The 25,375-nt window shown below is 45.0% G+C and overlaps 1 protein-coding gene across 1 annotated transcript in view; it reads right to left on the bottom strand.

Moving 5' to 3' along the window:
* Positions 1-5,773, bottom strand: part of DPY19L1 (dpy-19 like C-mannosyltransferase 1) — a 53,483-nt gene extending 47,710 nt beyond the window's left edge. Inside the window, exons 1-2 of the mRNA XM_054384959.1 lie at positions 5,476-5,773; positions 4,429-4,497 (exon numbers count right to left, since the gene is read on the bottom strand). Coding sequence (XP_054240934.1) covers positions 4,429-4,497; positions 5,476-5,773 — 367 coding nt within the window. The remainder of the gene's footprint in view (positions 1-4,428; positions 4,498-5,475) is intronic.
* Between the last annotated feature and the right edge of the window lie 19,602 nt (positions 5,774-25,375).

Below are 25,375 nucleotides of genomic sequence, written 5' to 3'. Positions count from 1 at the left end.
ATTCATTTCCAGAGTACATTGTGCAGTAAATTTGAGAGATCCAAACAGACCACGAGAACCAAAATAAATCCAGCTGAGATTATAACTGCTAACAAAGGCAGACTCTACATGGAATAACATTCCATTTGTCCATCCAGATGCTATCTGCATTGTTGGCATGTGGCTACAGACCAGGCAATCTAAGGGACAAGGGGAAAAGACAAATGATGATAAAGTGGTGGACAAACAGCTTAGGTCTGTGATTTCTTGAGCATAATAAGATCCACAGAGAGCAGAAGCCAATCCGTTTTGCTTGGGTGGCATTCCCAACACATTCAGAGGTCACCACTGAATCTCAGCTTGACTGAGGGATAAAGGCATTTAGGGGAACCACAGTGCTCCTTCTAGATTGAAGATGTCTTGATTGCCCTCTAGGCACACAGTGTCTCTCTGCCATAGCAAAGTCAGGTAGACTGGCTGCCTTTGAACCAAGAAAATATGTATGGTTAATGAAAAGCCTTCTTATCCACAGGCTATACAGAGCAGAGAGAAAGCAGAGATGACAACCACCCTCCCTGCTCACTGCCAGCTGGAGACAGAAAGGTGCTGAGCACTGTGTCCCTCTCCAGGGTGCTGATGTTCAAACACCTCCTCCAGCTCACAGGCACGCTCCTCGCCTCTCTGACGACGTGGAACAGGTCAAGTTGCTTGCACAAAGCTAAAGCATACATCAAAGGCCCACACACTGATGCAGAATATAGTCAGAGAGCTAGTGAACGTGCATGTGTTCAGACTGCATGTCATATGCATATGGTGCTCTGCTTCTGGAAAATTGCAGGAATAAGGGAAAGAAAAAACACCCTTGCAAACCCAACAAAATGCATGTGGAAGGGGAGTGGAGGGGATGGACACTTCATGCCCCTTCCCAAACCACATACTCCTCCAACACTGAGCCCAGAAGTGCTGCTGCTGCTGGCAGCATTTGTAATCATTGTCACCACAATGCTGCTGCTGGCAGTACTTGTAATCATTGCCACCACAGGTAGTAAGAAAGGCTGAGGCAGTTGGAGCTCAGCCTGGAGAAGAGAAGGCTCCAGGGAGGCCTCATTGCAGCCTTTCAATACTTAAAGGGAGCCTAGGAAAAAATCTAAAAAATAAGGCCTGCTGCAAAGGACAAGGAGTGACAGTTTTAAACTAAAAGAGGGGAGATTTAGACTGGATAGAAGGAAGACATTTTTTACAGTGAGGATGGTGAAACACTGGCCCAGGTTGCCCAGAGAGGTGGTAGAATGCTCATCCCTGGACACATTCCATGTCAGGCTGGATGGCTCTCTGAGAAACTTGATCTCATTGAAGATGTCCTTGCTCACTGCAGGAGGGTTGGACTAGATGACCATTGCATTTCCTTTCCAACTCAAAAGACTCCACAATTCCGTAATGCAATAAAACTACATTTATGAACCTCAATTTTAAAGTTTTACATACAAAGACATGAAGTGAAATTGGGCAAGACAAGAAAAAAAAATTACCTAAGGGGGGGAAAAACCCCTAACCCTAATTTCTAAACAACTTGCCTGTACAATTTAACATTTACCTCAAGTTACATACTACACCTAGTAGTTGAGGCTGTACAATACCACACTGAAACCTCCTTAAGAGATTTTCCAGCTCCCCTTCAATTATTGAAGTAGTTTTCTCAAAGAGAAGCCTGGATTTCAATTAGAAAATGACCACAAGTTTTCATTTAAAACTTTACATTTTCTACACACACACTTTTCAGAAAAAAATAAAACAAAAATCACCAAAGGATTGCTCAACAGAGTTCAGATTAAGCGGAATTTAAAGCCTTAGGAAGCTTTCAGGAGCTATAATCCTTTTTATAGTGATAGTTCTCATTCTCTTTTTTTTTTCCCAGAAAAGCTGATATGGACATAATATGAAATTCTAGGTAAGCTACAGCACAGCAAATCACATTCCATAAAGAAAGAAATTTTGCAGTCACTGTGTGAAAAGAAACAGGGTAGCCCATAACCTTTCTTAGTTCTTGAATCTCACATTTGCACAAAGAGTTATTTCATTTCTCAGCAACAATTCTAAGGCTCCCAATAAGATTTGATGCTGAAATACATTAAACATGTACACACAGCCTATCTATTAAAAATATATATAAATATTTTAAAATATATCAATTTTAAGACAGACCACATGTTAGGAAACAATAAATAGCAAAGTCAATACAAATGCACACTAGCTACCAGCACTGTTCACGTGGTTCCTAATGAGCCAAACATGCAGTATTTTACTGTTGCAAAGTATTTACTAATATGGAAATTACATTTCAATAGGCAATTAATTTGCAGATTCAAACATACCACTTATTTTATAAAGGAAACAGTGCATTTAAATCTGATTCTTCCCTTCACCTCAGTTCAAAATCAGGATGTTCAAGTGCAAATACATTGAGAGTTATTTTGGAGAATTTCCTATCCAACCCTACCAAACTTCACAATATCGCTCTCTTATAAAATGGAGACCTTTCACAATCACCCAGCAATTTGTGTAATTGCTCACAATTTAAGAGACAATGTGCTTAATTCACAGACTTCCACTATGACTCCAAATGGGGGTTTCTCAACAGCCTGACTCCAGACTCACATTAAGCTAGTTTCTGATGGAAACTAGGCAGATCAGCTCTTTTAAATCACCATCCTTTGATCCCTTTGAGCTCAGGAAGGAATGAAGGACAGGAAAGGAACATTACAGTTCTAATGCTACTTAGCTACAGCTGTTATATACTTGAACTGGCAGATGCCATTTTCTCCTCCAACCTAAGAATATGATGAGAATTTCTGCAGGCTAGGAGGGCTATTATATAAAATCTGATTTCCTATTTTCACCTGTGCTCTGTTCTAAGAATAGCAACATGAGTAGCACATAAAGAGCATTCTAATTGTGGAAATTTGCTACATAATACACAGAACTCACCAACAGAACAACTGGACATGAAATGTACTTGAAATAGATTAATACTTTTCAAGGATCCCCAGAGGGACTAGGTAGGAACAGAGCAGAATTGGGAACAAGGAGGAAATGTGCAAACATTGACTACACCTGCAGCTTAGTCAAGATGTTTCATTGTGAGATTCTGTGCAATCTACAAAGGGTATCTTCAAGAATAAGGCCTCAATTCAATGACTATTTAAAATAAAAAAACAACATAACAACATTGTGTAAGAATGTCCTTCATACTATGACAGCTTTACTGTTGCATGTAAATTGGAAATTTAAGAGGGGGGAAAAAAAAAAAAAACAAACAAACTTATAACAAAACTAGGTCCCACTGTGGGAACCTCTGCTTTTAAAATCTAGACCTTAAAGCTTAAACAAAACATCTCAAATTCAAATACCACTAAAACTAACCAAACCCCACTACTGCACATTTAGTATCTTTATATTCTTGTATACTATTACACACTAAAGGGTTCAGACCTATTAAAAACCATAGATTCCTGAAATATGGAATTTGTTTTCTGGGTTATAGAGCCCTCTCTACCTAATCTGCTCTCAAATTTCAAACCAAGAAAAGCATTTTTCAACTCTGAATGTCAGTTAAATGCTTCTGCACCGTTTAAGCAACTACCAGACGAGGAAACGCTGAACAAACACAGGTAAGCAAAGCAATTCAGGAAGAGTTTATTCATCAATTAGTTTGTAAGCTAAAGGTTGCTTCCCTGCTACTACTTTGCCATGTAATCCATCAAACTGAAGAAAGTCCCTTTGGCAAGGAGCACTACTGGTAGGGTGATTAATAGTACCAGCATCTTTGGAATACCCTGACATTTTTCAATAGAATACCTTTAAGAGTACACCTAATTGCACATCTGACAAATATACTGCTGTTTCACATCTTTTAGCTTTAGGGATGCACTTCTTATTTAATTTTGCAAAAGCCTTTTTCAAGACACTGACCATTAGCCATTTTATTCTTTACTCCAAATGATATTCATGTCTGAGTTTATACCCCTCTACAGTTGCATGTTCCTCCATCCATAAGCCTTACCCGAAAAGAGCTGTTTTTATTATATTCTTATTAGGAGTTGTTTGGGTTTGGGGTTGGGTTTTTGTGGGTTTTCAGTTGGGTTTTTTGTTTGTTTGTTTTTTCCTTTGATTTTTGTTTTGTCTTCATAGAAACTAATGACTGGATAGGACAGATCCATAAGCAGTACCTGGACAATTCATTTTCCTCCAACAACTCTGATGCCACATCAACTGCTACAGTAACAGCTTTACAAAAGTTAACAGGTAAAAAGTTATTCCCTGTTTCTCCTCAGCATAAACTTGTTTGGTTTTTTTTTCAGGTTAAATTTCCAAATATATTCTGGTACAGTTTACAATTCCAGAGAAATTAAACAGAAGATTATTTTCTGGCAATGGATTCCTTCCACTTACCCAGAAGGAAAGTGAGCCATATCTTGCTATCAGCTTTTACGTTGAAGGCCTTCCTGTCATCAACAAACACTGTGGAAAGAAAACAAATACCTTAAGCATCAATTAAGAACATCCTCCCCTAAGAGGAAATCTATGCCAAGTCTGCAGCACTAATTTCCTGTAAAAATCTTGACTAGACTTCAACAAAGCTGAAAGAAATTTCAAGCAGCAAGTTAGCAGCTGCACATAAAAGCTTTAAACACCACAGACAGACTATTAAAGTGACTATTAAGCATCACAGACAGACCGTTAAGGTGACTACGCAAATCATTAGGTTTTTAATTCCTGAAACAACTTCTACGAAACAACTTGTCAAAAGAGGATTTCTACCTAGATATTTGGCCGACAAATTGGCTCCAAGACAAAGTCAGCCTTTTCAAAGGACAAGCGACCCTCCATCCTTTCAGCAGAGGTTCAACACGAAACAAGCCGGTCATGCCAACACTACAACCTGAGCTAGTCATGAGTTAGTTGCACAAACAGCACGTCCGCCCCTTTCTCCCCCAAAGGATGCTAAAGCGGTAAAAAGCCCTTTTCCTTCCCCTCGCCCCCGGCTATCACCGGTACCAGCGTCTGTCTTCCCAGCTGCGGTTCTTTGAGCCTCCCCCCGTTAGACCACCTAGAGGACGGGCACGGGAAGAGCGGGAAAGCGACCGCTGCCCCGGGCAGTGCCAGGCACAGCCTTCTCGCCTCCCTCCCCTGGGCAAACGCCGTAAGACCACAGGGGTACCCGCTGCCCGCCGTCCCGGCATCGCCCTGCCGAAAAGAGCAGTCCCGCCGCCTCCCTTCCCCGGGCAGAACTGAAAACACAGCCCGTGCGCCTGGGGCTTCCGCGCCGGGCCGGGAAGTCTGCCGACGGCCGGAAAGAGGAGTGGGAGGCGAGCCCGAGCCCCGTGCCGCTTCCCCAAGGCGGAAGAGCTGCCCTTCCAGCCGAGCGGGGCAGAGGAAGCGGGAAGAGGGCAGGATTTGGGGGAAGGGGCGGCTTTCCCCCCTCACTCCCCACCTCACCTCGGAACTGGTCTCTGCATATGCGCAGGAGCCTCAGGGGGCCGCGGCCCAGCACGTCCCGGTCCCCCTCCGCCGCCGGCCCCTCCCTGAAGGGTCTCTGGGGGTCGCTCCTGGCTCCCCGCCGGCCGCCACCTCCCTTCCGCATGGCGCGGGCCCCGCTGGGGACCTGCCTGCCGGGAGAGTGCGGCGGACGCCCGCGGACGCTCCCGGGGCTGGCGCCTGGCGATTGGTGCTGCTGCTGTTGCCCGGGTCTGAGCGGCAGCGACTCTTTGTTCCTGCCTCGGGTCGGGACGGCCATCTCCGCATAGTCCTCACCGGGGCCGGGAGTGCCGCGCCGGAGGGGAGGGAACGGGAGGTGGTCCTCAGCGAGGAGGTTCCCCCACCCCCGGGCAGAGGCCGGAGGCCACGGGGCGGGGACGGAGCCGGCGGGTCGGTAGTAACAAGGCGAAGGGGCAGCTGCTTACAACTCCCCCGGCCTGCTCCGCCCGGTTGGCCACGTGGGGGGGCGGGGGCGGTGCTCCCCGGCGGGGCGGGCAGCGGCTCCCGGCGCCCCGCCCCTTCCCTCGCGCTGCCCCGCCGCTCACGCACGCACCGCCCTGGGGCCCGGTGGCGGCGGGAGGGGCCAGTTGCTCCCCCTGCCTCGCGCGCGCCCTGCTGCGCGCGCGCTGCCTGTCCCGCGCGCGGAGCTGCTGCCGCATTCCGCAGGGCCCCGGGAGGAGTCGGGAGCGGAGCTCTGGTCGCTCATCTCACTCCAGCAGCCTCCTCTGCCTTGCCCTCCGGTGTTCCACTCCCATTGCCTTTTACCTTGCCCCTTCCTAAGCCGTTGAGCTTTGTGAGCATCGTTTCGGTTAAGCCGAGCTCACCCCTGAAAAAGAGCGCATCTCTAGAGTGCCTCCCGCCCTCGAGTGCCCAAATTTTAACTGCCAGAAGGTGACCGAGCTGTCGTGTTGCCTTGTCCCAGGAGATTGCCGGCCGCGGAAAACGTCCTAGCCTCCTTGGCTTTGGAGGTCGAAGTTCCGGTTTGCTGTACGGTGTGCCGCCGGTGGGGCAACGCTTCTGTGGCTTCTGCCACTTGAGTACCGGCAGCGCCGAGCTCTCGGCTCTCAACGTGCAACTCAGCCGAGCCCTTTCTCCGGATTCAGAGATCAAAAGGACTCAAAAGCGACATGCAGCTCCAGCCAAGCCATTTCTCTGGGTTCAGAGGTCCCGTACAAGGCGAGCCCTCGAGGCCCGAAATGTGTCACAACCTCCAGAGCAGCCACCTTCAGTACCTCACTGCAGGGCTCGCTTGTAGCTCCTACGCTAAGAGCTGGAATTTCTCTTCATTTAAGGGTAGTGTGTATGCTACATAAGAGTTGAACAAGACCCAGCTACAGCAAAACTGCTTTTCCTCCCCTCACCTGTGCTTCTCTGCTCAGCATGCAACAGCAGTCAGACAGTAACTCACCTGATAGTGGTAATTGGATTAATATATCCCTTTTTGAAAATGTTGATGAAATACAGCAGAGTATAACTTCATTAACAGCAATCTCTGCAAATGGATCTATTTCACTCTTTCTTCCTTCACCTTTTTTTTTTTTTTTTTTTTTTTTTTTTTGGTTCCCTGGGAAGTTCCTTCTCCACCTCCACCATACTTATTTCTTGCCTCTCAGATGCTCTTCATTGCTGTCTTCCATATTTTCTTTGATCCTGTTCATTCTTCATTTCATAGAATCATCAAATGGTTTGGGTTGGAAGGGACCTTTAAAGGTCATCTAGCCCAATCCCCTTGTAGTGAACAGGGACATTAGAATCACAGAATCAGTCAGAAAGGGACCACAAAGATCATCTAGTTTCAACCCCCGTGCCATGGGCAGGGACACCTCACACTAGATCATCTGCAACTAGATGAGGTTGCTCAGAGCCCTGTCCAACCTAACGTGCAATGTTTCTGGGGAATTGCCTTCTAACACCTCTCTGGACAACCTGCACCAGCATTTCACCACCCTCACTAAAATAACCAAAACAACAACAACAAAATCCCTTCCCCATTACATCTCTATATATGTTTCTGCTCCCAAATGTTCTGGGTTTCTTTGACATCATCTTTCCACTCAGCTCTTTACTTATTTTTTTTCCCAGCCTTCCTACCCTTTTCCTCAGACTTAAAAATGTTTGTAACTCCTGTTCTTTATTTTCATCTCCTTTTCCTAGTTATTTGTGTATTCTGTCCTCTGAAATGCAAGGCTGGAGCCTCATACAGCAAAAATTACTCAGTATTTTAAAGATATGTTTAATAAATATGTAGTCAGCTTATTGTTAGCACAGAAAGGTAATTTTGGTCCAGATTCAGCTACCAAGGTAACCAACATATGAGGACAGCCTTTGCTATCTTTGTGGTAGTAGGATGGTTGTTACCACAGTAAGGATATAAAGATACAAGCTGGTACCGCAGGATAAAACAGTTCTGTGGGTCTGACAGAGAGCATTTGTCCCCACACATACTCTTGGCTCCACATTTCTTTGCTTGTTGAAGGAAAATTGTCCTTCTACCTCCAGCTGTTCAGGGGAGATAATGTTAGAGGCCATGCACTACACAGAACTCAAAAAATAATCAAGGAAGAGAAGGTATTTTTCATCTGACCAACAGCCTCCTGAGCATGCAGGACCTTCGTCTAGCCTGAGTTACCTCTAGCTATTTCATAGTTCAAGAAACATTTATCTGTGCTTGTTATATCCTAAATATAAATGAGAGCATGAAAGGAAAACCATTTGAGTGTTTGAAGACTACACACTATTTTCCCACCTGCTTTCCAAGAGAAGAAGTTCCCACAGTCTGCTCTCTTTTGTGTTCATTTTCTTTTTATCGTGCAGCCTCATCATAACTTTAGCAACCCAAGGAGTCTGCTGCTGCTGGCTGAGTGATTGAAACATACAGGCTTCAGGAGAGCTGAAGAGGAGCTTTTTACAAAGGTGTGGAGTGACAGGACAAGGGGTAATGGCTTCAAAAAGGAAAAAGAAAAAGAGTTTAATTTATCCCCAATGTCTAATTTGTGCCCCATGAAGGTGATGAAGCACTGGAACAGGTAGCCCAGAGAAGCTGTGGAGGCTGCAACCCTGGAAGTGTTCAAAGCCAGGCTGGATGAGACCTTGAGCAAGCTGGTCTAGTAGGAGGTGTCCCTGCCCATGGCAGGGAGTTTGGAACTAGATGATCTAAAGGTTCCTTCCAACCCAAACCATTCTATGATGAAGGAATTCTGCATGCAACTGGCACCGAAAAAAAGTGTAATATGGTATGTTCTGCTGATTTTTAACTTCTGAAACTTATTTTCATTTTTGCCAAAAATCAACAGAATCATGGAACAATTGCAAACTTGAAGGGTTGAAGAGGTGATGGCTCTGGGATGACTTAACCATTAACTAAAACTGCTCCAGCCTGCAGCAAATCAATTACCTCCAGGCTATTTTCTTTTATTAAAACACTTCAGGCAATTCATTTCAAAAGGTACCACCCAGAGAAGCTGATTACAAAGGCATATACTACTAAACTAAATAGCTCTAGGGATTTAAAGTTATTATCAGAATGTAAAGACAGAAGGACCTTGACAGGCTGGAGAGGTGAGCTCATGCCAGCCTCATGAGGTTCAACAAGGCCAAGTGCAAGGTCCTGCTGGGTCAGGGCAATCCCAAGTACTGATATAGGCTGGGCAGGGACTGGCTTGAGAGCAGCCCTGAAGAGCTCCTCTCCTATGTGGACAGGCTGAGAGAGTTGGGGTTGTTCAGTCTGGAGAACAGAAAGCTCCCAGGAGACCTTCTTGTGGCCTTCCAGTATCTGAAGAGGGCCTAACAAGAAAGCTGGGGAGGGACTTTTTAGGGTGTCAGGTAGTGACAGGACTGGGGGGAATGGATCCAAGCTAGAGGAGGGGAGATTTAGATTAGATGTTATGAAGAAGATCTTCACCGTAAGGGTGGTGAGACACTGGAACAGGTTGCCCAAGGAGTTGGTAGAAGCCTCATCCCTGGAAGTTTTTAAGGCCAAGCTGGATGTGGCTGTGAGCAACCTTCTCTAATGTGAGGTGCCCATGGCAGGGGGCTTGGAACTGGATGATCCTTGAGGTCCCTTCCAACCCTGACAATTGTGTGAACATCACATTCTTAAGCATAAAGGTGTCTGCACTGGGCACTATGAGTTGCTAAAGAAAACCATCAACACTGCTTTCAAAAGAGCTGCAGTGCACCTCTAAAAATAAAATGATGTTTGCTTTCATCTGTAAGAGTCACAAATATCAAGAAATAAACCCTGGGTTTGTATCATCACAGGACTTGCATATTTTTCCAGTAGTGCTGTGCTTGTTTCCAGCACTGCATTTCGTAGAGAGGAGCTCATTCTAATCCTGCACATCACAGCAGGAGGAGTCATCCCAGTAAGCTAGCACATACCCTGCTGTTTGTAACAAAAAGAGGAGGGAAATGTGGTAGATCTGAAAGTAGATTTGATTTTCTTCAACTCTTACAGGATATATACTAGGCCACAGGAGAGACATCATCTTAATCAGTTTATCCTAACTGCTTTTGTCCAGGCACAGCAAAATCCATTAAACGCTGTTCCATGGTTTTCTGCTGTCCCACGACACAAGGCATCCTGGAACACAACATTTCTCTTTCCTTAGGTGCTCCCTAAATCTCTGACCACTTTTCCCATATCACTGGAGTGCCTCTTGATATTTCCAAATCACTCTGCCAGATACCAGCAACCTCAGGATGCTGAGTTGGATGATGGTTGTGGCACACTGACAGTGGAGATAACTCACAGTCCCCAGGTATCAGGGCCCTGCAAGTAGCACACTTTGCTTTGGCAGTTCGTCTGCATTCCCTAGCAGGACTCATTCCTCAGGACACTGGACATGCACATCTCATCACCAAATAGTCCAGAGCTTGCTTTCTTTTCCATCACTCATTTCTCATCTTCTGTACTGTTTTCATGTCACCAGTTCTGGCAGCAAGTAAGACCTCCACTTTAGAGTGAACACCTCTCTCTCCCAAGTGATTTGAATAAGAGGGCCCATATCCCTGAAATAATCCCCTTTTTATATCTAGAACAGTATTTCTTGTAGTGCTCTGCTTTGTTCCAGTGGTGCTGTCTCAGAGCATGTTCTGCAGATTTGGTGGCAATGCTGCCGTTGCCACCTACCACAGGGCTTTGCTTCTGTGAAGTTTATGTTGATCCCCCACACTTTCACACATTCATCAACAGGCTTAATAATAGCAGGACTGCAGTGTAGCAAGTTAGGGAACTGCAAGATCCCTTTCCTTGGTTTGTTTAACCCAAGGTTAGCATACAATGAAGGCATAGTCTGGAAAGTATGTCTTCAGCCAACCATTGTGTGGCTGCTGCCTGGTTAGACATCAGTCAACCTAGCATTAAAGTAGCCATTTTTTAGCACTGACAGCATCATTGATGCAGCAATGTTGTGCTCAGAGCCTCAGGTAACTAAGCCAGGCGGAGTATTTTGAGTTCACCATAGTTTAACTCCAGGAAGCAACTAAAAGCTGCTTGCTCACTTCTACTTGTGCCCAGTCTGATAGGAGGGATCCCACCCCAGTGGAATGGGATGAAGAATGGGGAAAAATAGTATCAGAAAAAAAGGTCATGATTGGAGATAAGAACTAAAATAATATATTAATATTATGATGATAATTAAGAATATAACAAAAAGGGGGAGACAAAACCCAAGGCAAGTGCTGCACAATGCATTTGTGGACCACCTGGTGACTGATGCCCAAGCAGCAGTCTGCCCTTCCCAGGCAACCCCCCACAAACCCATTTTACATACTGGACATGGTGTTCTGTGGTAGGGAGTATCACAGAATGTTAAGGGTTGGAGGGGACCTCCAGAGATCATCCACTCCAACCCCCTGCCAGAGCAGGCTCACCTAGTACAGGCCACACAGGAACACATCCAGGAGGGTTTTTGAAAGTCTCGAGAGAAGGGGACTCCACAACCTCTCTACGCAGCCTGCTCCAGCACTCTGTCACCTTCACCATGAAGAAGTGTCTGCTCATGTTGAGGTGGAACCTCCTGTGTTCCAGCTTGTACCTGTTGTTCCTTATCCTATCACTGAGCACCACTGAAAAGAGCCTGGCACCTTCAACTTGACACCCAGCCCTCAGATGCTTATAGATGTTGATAAGATCACCTCTCAGCCTTCTCCTCTCCAGACTAAACAGCCCAGGTTTCTCAGTCTCTCTTCACTGGACAGATGTTCAAGTCCTTTCATCATCCTCATAGCTCTCCATTGGACTCTCTCCAGCAGATCCCTCTCTCCCGAATATCCAGGGTTAGCTTCCCTGGTTATACTTCCTCCCAGCTTTTTCTGCTCCTGCACACTAGTAAAACAAGGGAAGTTGAAAAGTCCTTGATTCCCTAGCAACAACTAAAGACATTCTTCCCATACTGAAAACATGGCACTATTCTAAATACTAAGAAGGAAAACCAGCTCTATCCCAGGTGAAACCAGGGCAGAGCTCTATACCATATGGCCATAGCTAATTTAACTCAGAATTAATCCTACCTGAGCTTCAGAGCAGGCAAATTCTTACCTAAGGGAAGAACTTTATGAGAACAGAAATAATTGGGATATCCTCTTGATAAAACCAGGCTGAGCAGAAGTGCAGAAGGCTAAGGAGAGAGTCTCTTGAGGCAGAAGTAAAGAAGCAGGATAGCCCTTGGTGTTTGTACATGGAGCAATCAGGCAGGAAAAACCATCACAATATAGTGGCAAACAAGTTAGAGTGTGTGCCTTGTCCTATTTAGCAGCTTTGTGCAGCCAAATCTCTTTCTGCAGGGTATGAATATCCCCTTCCTTGAGGCAACTCCTTTAAACATGCATTGCCTGTGTCCTGAGGAAGGAAAAAGATGTTCCTGATGAGCTAGTAAGACAGCACTCTGATCTCCACTTCATCTCTGTTCACATCTATCTTCCCTCACTGTTTAAACTGCTGTTGTGTTTTAACTATATGGATATACATGACTATATATAACTACAGCATTTGCAGTTGCTTTTTAAGTAATATATATCTTTAAAAGCTGTATAAAACTGCAACATCCGTGCCTCTATGGCTGACTTCTCCTACAGGCAAAAGCTTGTTTCTGCTAGAAACACAAACAATTTATCCAGCAGGCCAACCTTGGCAACAAAGACCACGCTTTCAGAACAAGAGGTCCTGAAAACCCTCCTTTCATCGATACAGAAATTGCCTCCGTCATTTCTGGCAAAGGTGATTGTAACTATCAAACTGCCTGCTGCCAGAACAATGCTGAAGAATGTTAGTGACTCAGGAAACCCATTTACTCCCCACCAGACTTTCTCATTTCTTGCCTCTCAGTTTCCAGTACCGATTTCATGCTTCTTTACAGCTCTGAGGAAAAAAACCAACCAACCAAACCAAACCCCAGTACACAAAGAAAAAGGAACAGAAAATGACTATTAGGAGAAAACAAAAGAAGTAAGCTACACTGGGAACTTCATCTGATTAATATATCTCCAGTTGCCCTTCCTTCCTTGATCAAAGCAGCACAGCCATCCTCTTGCCCTCTTGAGCAGCTGATTTGGGATATTTGCCAATGCCCCTTTTTATGACACAGGGCTGGATCACCTGCTCCCAGCTGCGGCCTGGAATGTTTCTGTAATTCTTCACCATTCTGAGGACTTTGAACTCCTCTGCACACTCTAATCTCCTTACAGCTTCCAAAATGAAGGTGTCTTGCTGCACACTGCACGTTCTCACTGCAAGGCATTTGGCCACAGCAAGCAGTCTTGCTAATCTGGCACAGATGCCATGATTTGCAGCCGCAGCAACTGCATCTTGTTATGCTTCTATTTGGAGGTGCAAATTAGTGAGTAAATTATCTGAGTGCCACAGAACTCACTATTACAACCAGAAGTGATGGATCCAGTTTGCCCTAACCTGATTTACTTCATTTTTTTTTGCACAGTCAGGGTTTATCTGGTGTGACTCTAAGAAGCTGCTGTGCCTCTAAGTAGCTGCTGCCAAAAGATGCATCAGAGGGAGGATACAGCTTGCAGTGACAAGCAGGAGCTAAGTGACAACAATAGAACAGGATTAAATGAGCACAGACTGAGCTATTGCTGTGTTTCATGGCAGATGCCCTCTGTGCAAGACTGGGAATATGAACAGCATTTATAGTGGAAATACAGGAAGGCCAGCAATGAAAAGAAATATAAGCAAAGCAATTAATCTGGAAGTGCTTCAGAACAGCTTTTCAGTCAACAACTGGCAGAGCAGCCAGGTGTGATAAGCAGCAGGGCTCTTGAAATGTGTTGCCATGTCAAAGGCAGCAAACCTGCACTGCTGGAGATGAACTGGCAAGTCTGCTTTGGCAAGACAGTGAGAGAAGCTTGTGGACCACTGTGAAATACGCACAGACAGCTGTATCAGAAACAGTGGTAGGGGCCAAGTCTGCCTGTTCAGATGTTAGCAAGCTTGTTTCTGTTTTACCTGTTGCTTACCCTGATGTTCATTTCAGTATCTCCTTTACTGCTTTGGTTAATGAAGGTAGAGAAGAGGCAGATTAATTACTCAGAGGCAGCAACACAAAATGCCTTTGGCAAACAAAGCAAAATAGCAGATCAGCCCAAAGGCAAGGCCTACACACCTTAAATGACAAAAAAAGGGCTATGACTTGGTGTCTACATTTATCCCATATCCGAGGCTAAACTTAGCAGTTGTTCTACCACCTGATGATCTTCCCCCAGCCAAGAAGGGGGATTAGGAAAAGGAGAGAGCACCCCTGGGTCAAAATGAAAATGGGTTTCATGAAACAGCAAAACTAATATTAATGCCAGGATAAAGCACACAAAGGGTATGGCAGTCACAATAAATGGGAAAGCAGTCCTCAGGAGCAGGATGGTAAATGAGCTTCTCCAGGGACTGCAACTCTGGAGAAGCAGATGAAGGGGGAAGAGAAGCAGGAGACTTTCCCCTTTTAACAAGCAGGACTTGTATGGTATGGGATACATCTGGTATCCTGGGGTACATCTGATAGCCAGATCAGGGTTAGCTGCCCTGGCTTTTGTATTGTCCCTCCCTTGCAACCCCACAGCTGAAACTCCTGGCTGACTGGAAACTGCTGATGGCCTGCAGACCGTGGCTGGACTAGGATTCCATCTCAGCCAAACCAGGACATTTAGGAATGATGTTTGCTTTCTGTATGTGACTGAGGAAAGGTGAGAAGTGGTCACTTTGAGGGCTGCAAGACATCCTGTCATGGTAAATCTGATCTTTTGCCAGAGACCTTATCAAGAGAAGAATGATGCTGAAGCTGCAAACCCTTTAACTGATACCCACTCAAACCCCAAAATGCAATACACGATTTACACACAAGAATCTCATATGGAGCCCTTGTTGATGACTAACAGCAGCAGTTTATGTCTTCTTCCCTTTTAAACTTTGTGATTATCTGCCTCAAATCATGATCCTGAGTATTTATGTGCTTTCCTTATACATTCTGAGACCTTGCTAATAACAGCAGCCACATCGGGCTCCAAAAACCATGTGCCTGGAAAACATTAAGACATGCATCAAGCAGCTTGATGGAATTTGTCCCTGTCTTTCAGTTTTCCATGTGGAAATATAGCTAATTGTAGGCATTATGGCTAGATCTAGACTTATCAGTCTGGCCCCTCCCTTGCTTTTTCGCATCACCACTCTAGTCTGTGGGACTGCTTTGGGACACAGTGCTGCCTTTCAGTTGGAACAACGCTGTTCTCCTGCGTGCTGTCAGCTGTACTGGCAAGCAAGGCACAGCCATAGCTCAATTTAGAGCCTATTCTTGAGGTCTTAGTGCCCTCTACTGTCCAAAGCATCGTCTTTACTTCTGCATCACCTCGGTTAAAACCCCAGCATGCCCGGCGTTTACACATACACACTAAAAAGGCCAATTATATTTTTTTCTCCCCCAGAATTAACACATTCATTTCTGTTTCAAGATACACTTTTGCTTAGACTAGCAGCCCAAACCTGGGTTGCTTGGTTGGACCAAAACCAGGCTGCCCAGGGCACAGTCATTTCTTGCTGACTGTAAGTCTGCTTTGTCAGAGTTGCTCTTAATTTAAATGAAGCCACTGATCTATGCAGAGCTTGGATCACACCTGGTTTGTGGCTGTTGAGTGACTCAACATAAGGAAGCACTCTGACATCCATGCAAAGTAAGAGCAAGCAGGCCTGTGTTTCAAGTACAAATTGTAAATACATCTGCCACAGATCTGCATTGCTCCTGGTGATCGTCCCAACTCTACAGATACAAATCACCATATGGAGGCATTCTTTACAAACTCCTCTCCTGTTTATGGTTGCCTTCATCTCTTTTTGTGAGTGGTGTGGGGTACTGTGAGTTTCACTACCCCAGGAGTGTCCACTGGAGCAGCAACACAGCATCCTGCAAGTGACCATCCCTACCCTCCCACCAACCCATCTCCCATGAGTAACCACAGACCACTTGTGACACTCCCTTTCTCACACCAAAGCCCCATTTAGCTCCCCAGAAGGTGTAGACTTCTCTGCTCACCCTGCCCCTCCCATTAGAAAATCCTACTTGCTAATGATTTTAGCAAAGAGAGTTCATACTGTAGTTGAGTTACAGCTGGACTTGATGATCACAGAATCAATCAGGTTGGAAAAGACCTCAGAGATCATCAAGTCCAACCTATTAGCAAATACCTAACTCCTCCTGACAACTAAACCGTGGCTCCAAGTGCCACATCCAATCTTTTCTTGAACACCTCCAGGGATGGTGACTCCACCACCTCCCTGGGCAGCCTATTCCACTGGCCAATCACTCTTTCTGTGGAGAACTTAAAGGTCTTAAAGATCTTCAAGGTCTTTTCCAGCCTTATGATTGTATATAAAAAGATCTTAAAGATCTTTTCCAACCTTAATGATTCTATATAAAAAGATCTTCAAGGTCTTTTCCAACCTTAATGATTCTATATAGAAAGAAGATGAAAAGACTCCCTAGAGAGGTGGTGGATGCCTCAAACCTGTTGGTGTTTGAAGCATTTGGAGAACACTTAAAAATATGCTTTAACTTTTTGGTCAGCTCTGAAGTGGTCAGGCTAGATGGTTGTTGTAGGTCCCTTCCAACTGGAATGTTCTGATCTGTTTTATCCTATTTGCCAGTAAAAAATTCCTGGCCTTGCCTGCTTCTTAGGAAGCATGCAGCAGGTAGCACTGAAGAGGTTATGTGGGGACAGACTCAGACATCTTTTTAAAATATAATATTTGCTTCATATCCTGAGAGGATTTGGGGTTTTTCCTTCCATCTTGCCAGAACAACTCATTATGCTCAGAGAGCAGCTTATTGTTTCATAAGCACCATTCCAGCTCCTCAAGGTGCTACAACTTGTTTCCCATTAGGAGCTCCTGTAGCATGATTCCCCACAGCAGGGCACGTAGGAGTTCAGAGGATTTCCCTTCCAGGGAGATCACATTGCTGATATATATGAATGTATATATCAGGGATGGACTGAGGCCTGAATATAGTGCAGCACTCATTTCCTCCTGCTAGCCTGATAGGAAAACAAGAAGCATTCACTAAACAATGCACTTGCAGGTGGGCACAGCCAGATACATATGTAAGTGTGTGTGTTTGCATGCATCTACCTACCAAAAGTAGCTATAAAACACTAAAAACCAAACAGCACTGCTGGGCATGGAAGGTACATTTCAAGCGCAGCAGACGTGCTTCTCTTTATCTAACAGTTTCTATTCCCATGCAACTGCCACATCATAAAAGTCGCAGATAATTTCACTGATAGGGAGGAGAGCTGAGGCTGCAGAAACAGCCCCAGGGCTGTGTTGCAAGGAAACTATGGCTTGCTTGTGATGCTGGGTTTCTCCAAGGAAATGCTTCAGAGGAAGGATGCTTTTAAAATTATCACTTAATGGAAGGAGAAAAGGATGCCGAAGAGCAGGGGAGTAGGCTGGGTGGGGTGAATGCTTAGTGCTGGGTTTGGGTGCAAGAACACACTGCTGGGATCATGCAGCAGAGCAGAGAAATGCAGGAAGACTATAAGGAAAAAGTGATAAAGTCTTGAAAGGTGTTTTCCTTTGAGAACAGTTTCCCTTTTCCCATCTGCTAGGGTGATACATGGGTAAATTCTCCCCACTTTTCAAACAGAAAGAGCTTCATTGTCCACTAAAGTCACAAACTACCTCTGCCAGGTTTAAAGTAACTTCATATTTACCACACCTGTGTCCAGTTTTGCCCACCCCCCCCCCCCCCCCCCCCCCCCCCCAGTTCAAGAGAGACAGAGACCTGCTGGAGAGAATCCAACAGAGAGCCATGAGGATGCTTAGGGGACTTGAGCATCTCCCCTGGGAAGAGAGACTGAGAGCCTCTAGGGGCTGTTTAGTCTGGAGAAGAGAAGTCTGAGAGGGGATCTGATCAATGTCTATCAATAGCTGAGGGGTGGGTGTCAAGTGGAGGGGGCCAGGCTCTTTTGGGTGGTTCACAGTGATAAGACAAGGAGCAATGGAGACAAACTCGAACAGAGAAGATTTCAGTTCAACATGAGGAGAAACTTCTTTCCAGTGAGGGTGACAGAGCCCTGGAGCAGGCTGCCCAGGGGGGTTGTGGAGTCTCCTTCTCTGGAGACTTTCCAAACCCACCTGGATGCATTCCTGTGCAGACTACCCTGGGTGATGCTGCTCTGGCAGGGGGGTTGGACCTGATGATCTCTGGAGGTCCCTTCCAACCTCTGATATACTGTGAGACTGTGAAGTGCATCCTGCAGGCAGCATGGAACCTCCACATTTCAGCCGTCATAAGCCTTATTGCCAACATTATTAGAAAAAAAAATGCAGAGGCAGGAATGCAAAATAAATTCTGACAGTCTCACTTTACAGTAAACTGATTTAAGGAAATCTCTTACATTATAGTGAAATGAGTCAACAATGTTGTACAACTGTGGGAAAATAAAATGGAGCATGTGAAAAGGAGTTTCATATCTCACTCATGAAGTCATCTGTTGACTCCAGTTAGTACTGGTGAGATCTCAGCTAAAGGAATGTGTCTGATAGTGAAAGATGTGGACCCTCTGTAGGGATTTTTTCCTGATCTCCTTTATCCCCTACTGTCATTTGTGTTTTACACCAGCCATGGCAGCTGCAAAGTAGATTTCTCCCTCCACCAAACATATACAGCACAGAAAAAAACCCAAAAAACCCCAACTCAAGTCTGCACAAGGAGGATGTGAAAAAATAGCCTGGAGATGAGTAATCAGAGGTAATGCAATATCAGTTTTCAAATAGACAAAAGGTTGCTGCAAGAAGAGACAGTGAAGGGCTAAAACTACAGTCCAGGTCAGGTTAGACATGAGGGACAATTTCTAAGGAAAGAATAGTTAAGCTCTGGACTCTTTAAAGGACCTGCAGAATCTCCATTGTTGGAGGCTCTTAAAAGAAAATAAGATAAACATCTTTCAGAAGTGATTTAATTATAAACTGGTCTTGGCTTGAGCCAAGGAGATGATCTCTAAAGATCCCTTCCTGCCCTGCTTTTTATTATTATATACCAACTAATCCCTCAATGAGTCTTTATGGAAAAAATTCATCCCAAGTATCCTTGACCCCAGCTGTGAGCTAGAGACCACCCAGCTCCTAATATATCCAGGGAAATGGGACTTTTGCCCTCAGCTGCCATTCCATGGAGGTCTATCATGAAGGCTTTATGCAAGTCAGAGGTTAACAGTCTTCTGCAATGAAATACATTGGCAATGCCTTCAAATTTTGCTAACAACCAGAGGGGAAAAAAATTTAAAAAAGGAAAAGGGAAGGAGGAGAGGAGGAAAGAGGAGATAACAAAGAAAGAGGGGAATTGTGACAATAATTAATCAGTAGCATTGAGAGTAAGGACTCTGTGTGTGGAACAAAACTGGAGAGGAAGCAAATGAAAAGTCAGAGAACAAAGAATAAAAGGAAGAGGAAAAGTCATATTGAAAAATAATTAAGTGCAGCAGAAACTGAAGTCCAGCAAAGATTCTGCTACCTTCAGCACTGCATGTGCCTTTAGAGTGCTGTGAGTAGAAAGGAACTACTGAAAGGAGAATCTTGGTCCTAGTATCCACTGCTCTGCTGCCTATAGCAGGTCAGAGGCCCTGAGGTCTCACATTCTGAAGCAGTAAATAAAACCCTCGTTCATAATTATTTTTTCAAGCAATTCAGGAGATTGAGAAAGCATCACTGCATGTACCTTTTCCACCCCAGGACATAATAAGTGTTGCTTTCTTGTGGAATTACATCCACCTTATTGCCCACATTCAAGAATGGATCTCTCTGGCCCTTGTGTGATAGATTTTTGCTGCCTTCCTCTCTTGAGCTGACTTCCCCATGGTAAACTACAGACCTGGGGATGTGTGGTTGGGAAGCTGTGACTCGGAGAGAGACCTGTAAGTGTTGGTTGATAGTTGACTGAACATGAGCCAGCAGTGTGCCCAGGTGGCCAAGAAAGCCAAAGGCATCCTGGCTGGGATTAGGAACAGGGTGGCCAGCAGGGACAGGGAGGTGATCATCCTCCTGTGCTCAGCACTGCTGAGCCCACACCTTGAGTGCTGTGCTCAGTTCTGGGCCCTTCAGTACAGAAAGGACATTGAGGGACTGGAGCCCAGAAAAGGGCAATGAGGCTGGAGAAAGGCCTGGAGCACCTGGGCTACAAGGAGCAGCTGAGGGAGCTGGGGGTGTTCAAGTCTGGAGAAGAGGAGGCTGAGGGGAGACCTCATTGCTCTCTACAGCTCCCTGAAGGGAGGCTGGAATGAGGAGGGGACAGCCTCTGCTCCTTGCTGGCAAGAGACAGGACCAGAGGAAATGGCTTCAGCCTGCACCAGGGGAGGTTTAGGCTGGATGCTAGGAAATACTTCTTCAGAAAGAGGGTTCTCAAACATTGGAATTGTCTGCCTAAAGCAGTGGTGGGGTCACCATCCCTGGGGGTGTGTAAGCAGTATGTGGACCTGGCACATAGGGACATGGTTTAGTGTTGACCCTTCAGTGCTAGGTCAAAGGTTGGACTGGATGAGCTTGGAGGTCTCTTCCAAGTACATGTTTTCTCTGATTCTGTGGCTTTGAAGAACTCTTCCTCCTCAAAGGCTTCCACAAAGAAATCCCAAAAGTCTCATGGAGAGCATACTTCTCATCCTTCTTCTTCATTGCCACTGCTATCTGAAAGTGGAGAACTGCACTTTTTGTGCTTGAAGAAAGGAAAGCTAAAGGCAGCAATGGACACCTTACAGGAAAGAAAGATTGCAGCTGCACCTTCAAGTGTTTCTTACATGTCTCCAGTTGTAAGATTTACCTCAATAAATACTGTCAGCTTCCTGTCTCTTCTCTACTTTACTCTTCAAAGATGCCTTATCCCTACCTTACAAGCCCTGTAATTTTAGCACTAATGGAATCAGAAACCTCTTTCCTAGAGTTTAGCCCTTCTGCCTCTGAAAAGCTCCCCAAATATGGCTTGGAAGAACAAGTTGGAATTCAAACTCTGCAACCAGTGAAGCATGAGTCTTTCCTTCTCAGAGACAGCAGGGCTGTGGCAGACACATGCCATAGACTGCAGCATTTCCATTAGAAAGAGATTTGTTCCCATTTCACTAGGGAGTCTCACCGAGACATTCTGATCCTGCAGCAGAGGCTGCATTCATCCCTTTCAGAGCATGAATCCATTTTCCTCTCTGTGGCCACTTGAATATAGAATCCAATTAAATAATTAATTATTAATAATAATATTAACATTATTCATAATAACAATAATAACAGTAAATACAAAAGTAAGTCCTTAAGCTCATGGTGTTTAAAATAAGACTGGATGAGGCACTTACTGCCATGGTTTAGTTGATGAGATGGTGTTGGGTGATAGGTTGGACTTGATGATCTTGAAGGTCTTTTCCCACCTGGTTAATTCTGTGATTTTTAACTCAGTTGCCTACAGAAATAAGTCTGCATATGAGTTTGTCTGATTATACCAAAGGATTCCTTACTTCTTGGCCAATTGCAACTTAATTCAGCAGTCACACTGCACAACAGCAAGACGTGGTTTCATGTTGAGATGCCTTCTGTGTTAAGGACTATTTCTATCTATGCAAAGAGGACAAAATGTTGAGCCCACTGCCAGAGAATAAATCACAAGCTCTACTTTGGAGCTCACTATAGACATGAGACTTGAAGGGAAGGTATGCAAACACATGGAAATTATTGCCACAAAAGAAGAATCCCTGCATCTGTATGCAAAGAGGACATCTACATAGTTTGGCCCCGAGTAAGGTGTTAGGTGTGGCACTTGCCAGGGTCAGCAAAAGCAAATCCTGAACAACTATTCAGTGACACAGCTCCAGTGGGGAAAGAAAGCTCTAAGTGGGTGCAGACATCTGCTTTAAGCGTTGCAAGGCTTCCTGAGCATTCTAAATTGGCTTTTGTGTAAATGAAAATCAGGCTGTGTGTTTCCTGCCTGGTATGATGTTGAGTAGGTGTTCCAAAAGCATTTGAAGATAACTTCTGTGTTAAGATATGGACTGGTATATTTTGTTTGTCTGCTGGGAAGAAATTAGTGCTACTGCATGTGGCTACAAGCTCATTATTTTCTCTTGTTCAGATAGTGTTTATTACAGACAACACTAATATTGGCTGAAAATGAGAGTGAAAAACCTATAATGGAGTAAAAAAATATATACATCTCTCTATATATATCTTGCCATCCATAATCCAAAAAGACATCACAGTTTACAGCTACCTAGACAGCATCTAATGAGAATAAACCAAACCAAACTAAACTCCTAAGATAAAAGTAAACCACAGGAAATCTTGTCCAACTTAAGAAGCATAGAAAACTGATGCAGACCAGCACCCTTTCACTCACTGTGTGCATTTTGCACATCAGAACCTGGTTGAAAATCTGAGTTTTTCAGCACAAGACAAATATGTTGGGGGTCCAGAGCAGGTCCAGAGGGGAAAACAAATATGAACAGAGAGCTGGACAGGCTGAGAGAATTGAGGGTTTTCAGCCTGGAGAAGGGAAGGCTCCAGGGAGACCTTACTGTGGTCTTTCAGTACTTGAAAAAGAAAAGAGGAAGGCTGGGAACAGTCTTCTTAGCAGGGCCTGTTGTGACAAGACAAGGGGAGATGGTTTTAAACTGAAAGTGGAGAGATTTAGGCTACATAGAAGGAAATTTAATCTAAGGGTGCAAAACACTGGCCCAAATTGACCAGAGAGATGGCAGAAGCCTCATCCCTCAAAATGTTCCAGGACAGGCTGGTTCTGAGCAATCTGATCTAGTTGAAGATGTCCCTGATCACTGCAGGGCAGTTGGACTAGCTGAGCTTTAGAGGTCCCTTCCTCTGACCCAAAGCATTCTATGATAAGATGCACTCAAGGCAGACTGTATGTTGCATACTGTGTAGGGTAAAAAAACACGTGGATTTTGCTGCCTGAAAACGGTTGAAGCAGCAAAATCAAATTTTCTGGCAGGGACAAGAGCAGGTTCCTGGGAGGGGGGGGGGGAACTGAAACAAGACTGCTGTAGAAGGGCTTGAGGCCGGCAGGAATTTGGGCAGCACTAGAAAGGGCATCTGGGGCACTTGGGAAATTTTGGACACATCAAACTCTTTTTTCTTTACTCCTGCTTTTTCCCTTCCCCTGTTTACACTCCCACCTTCCTGAGTCCACCCGAGGCGAGGACAAGGGCTGGCGGCCAGGGCGCTAGGGCGCGGCCGGCCAGCAGAGGGCGCAGTGCACCTGTGCGTCACAGGGCCGAGAGCTGAGGCTGGACAGGGACACCCCGGTAAGGCTATCCCAGTGCGGGAGGGGTAGGAAGGGACCTCAAGGATCATCCGGTCCTAACGTCCTTTGCAAAAACACAGCCTAGACAAGACGGCCCGGCACCCTGTGCAGCTGGATCTTGGAAGTGTCCAGCCTCGGGGACTCCAGCACTTCCCTTCAGGAGGTTATTGCGGAGTGCTGAATGAATTTATCCCAAGGAAGAACTGCTCCCTGCAGACTGAAACGAGTTCCTAATTCAGACCAAATGATTTGCAGCCGGAAACAAAAAGAGGAAACTATATCCCGAGTTTAAAAACAAAAAAAAAAAACAAAACAAAAAAAAAAAAGTTATTTTGATAGGTGATAAAGTGTTTTATTACCTCATCTTGGAACTGACGTAAATGAGTTAAGGGAGAGTGGTAACTAACTTGAGTGCACAGTCAGACATCCTCAGTGAATGCAGCCCTTAAATTCACAGTTCTTCTCATTCTCCTTTGAAATCAGCCCTTTGTACTCCTCCACATTCTTTTTTCTTTTCATTTTCAATTCATTAATTTTTCCCTACTTTTTTTTTCCTCCAGTTCACCTAACAAAAAAAAAAAAAAAAAGCAGCCACAGGTTGATTATTTTGCCTTGCCAAGCAGAGCTGCATGAAGAGTGAGAAGTCATTTTGCTGCTGTTGCTTGGTTTGTAACTTGAAGAAATTATGTTAGAAATAGACATATTTGCTGGCATACACACAAGAGCAAAAGTTATTCCATGATTTTCACTCCCAAATAGTTTAAAAAAAAAAAAAAAAAAAAAAAAGGTAATCAAGCAACAAGGACCATAAGGTGTTTTAGATAGAATTAATGTGAGTTTTGGGGCAGATGTACTTGGCTTATTTTGTGCCTACCTTTTTTTTTTTGTCCTAAAAAAAAATAAATAAAAGTTTTGGAAGGGAGGGGAAAAAGAATCTGGGGTTCTCATGAGGTTTTGTTTCTTATGGATATGCTTTCAATATTGGAATGGTCTACCCAGGGCAGTGTTGGAGTCACCATCCCTGGGGGTGTTCAAGCAGCATGTGGACCTGGTGCTTAGGGACATGGTTTAGTGTTGACCCTTCAGTGCTGGGTCAAAGGTTGGACTGGTTGATCTTTGAAGTCTTTTCCAACCAGATGCATATTCTGTGAAATAAAAAAAAAAATTAAAAAAAAAAAACAAACAAAAAAACCCAAACAAAAATTAAATATTACAAAATTCACAACAGGGAGGGGAAAAAAAGAGAGGCACCCTAATGCTGAAATGAAATGTTTGTCCTTACAATTAGACTCTGGAGGTTGCAGCCATCCAATAATCCAATTTCAAATGAGTCTTGTGCCTTACAGCTTTCCATCTGGGTATCTGATCTGTGTGAGGTGGAACAAAGTAGAACAACTAGTTTATAATGTCAGGGAGATATGAGTAGGGAAATCCAGGAAAAGCAGCTGAAACCACATTCATGTTTTGTGCACAAGCTGCCTGCTGTGATCCTTTCCATCACAAAGATTTGGAGAGCAGCCCTGAAGAAAAGGCCTTGGGGGTGCTGGTGGATGAGAAGCTCAATATGAGCCTCCAGTGTACTCTTGCATCCCAGAAAGCCAACCAGGGCCTGGGCTGCATCAGGAGAAGTGTGGCCAGCAGGGCAAGGGAGGGGATTCTCCCCCTCTGCTCAGCTCTGGTGAGACCACACCTGGAGTACTGCATCCAGCCTGGAGCCCCTATTACAAGAGGGATCTGGACATGCTGGAACATGTCCAGAGAAGGGCCACGAGGGTGAGCAGAGGGCTGGAGCTGCTCTCCTATGAGGACAGACTGAAAGAGTTGGGGCTGTTCAGTCTGGAGAAGAGAAGGCTCTGAGGTGACCTTCTTGTGGCCTTCCAGGATCTGAAGGGGGCTACAAGAAAGCTGGGGAGGGACTTTTTAGGGTGTCAGGGAGTGATAGGACTGGGGAGAAGCTAGAGGAGGGGAGATTTAGATTAGATGTTAGGAAGAAATTCTTCCCCATGAGGGTGGTGAGACACTGGCACAGGTTGCCCAGGGAGGTGGTAGAAGCCTCATCCCTGGAGGTTTTTAAG

The sequence above is a fragment of the Indicator indicator genome, chromosome 11 (genome assembly GCF_027791375.1).
Source record: "Indicator indicator isolate 239-I01 chromosome 11, UM_Iind_1.1, whole genome shotgun sequence".
NCBI classification, from domain to species: Eukaryota; Metazoa; Chordata; class Aves; order Piciformes; family Indicatoridae; genus Indicator; species Indicator indicator.
The sequence above is the reverse complement of the archived record's forward strand: the minus strand, read 5'-3'. Positions and strand labels throughout refer to the sequence as shown.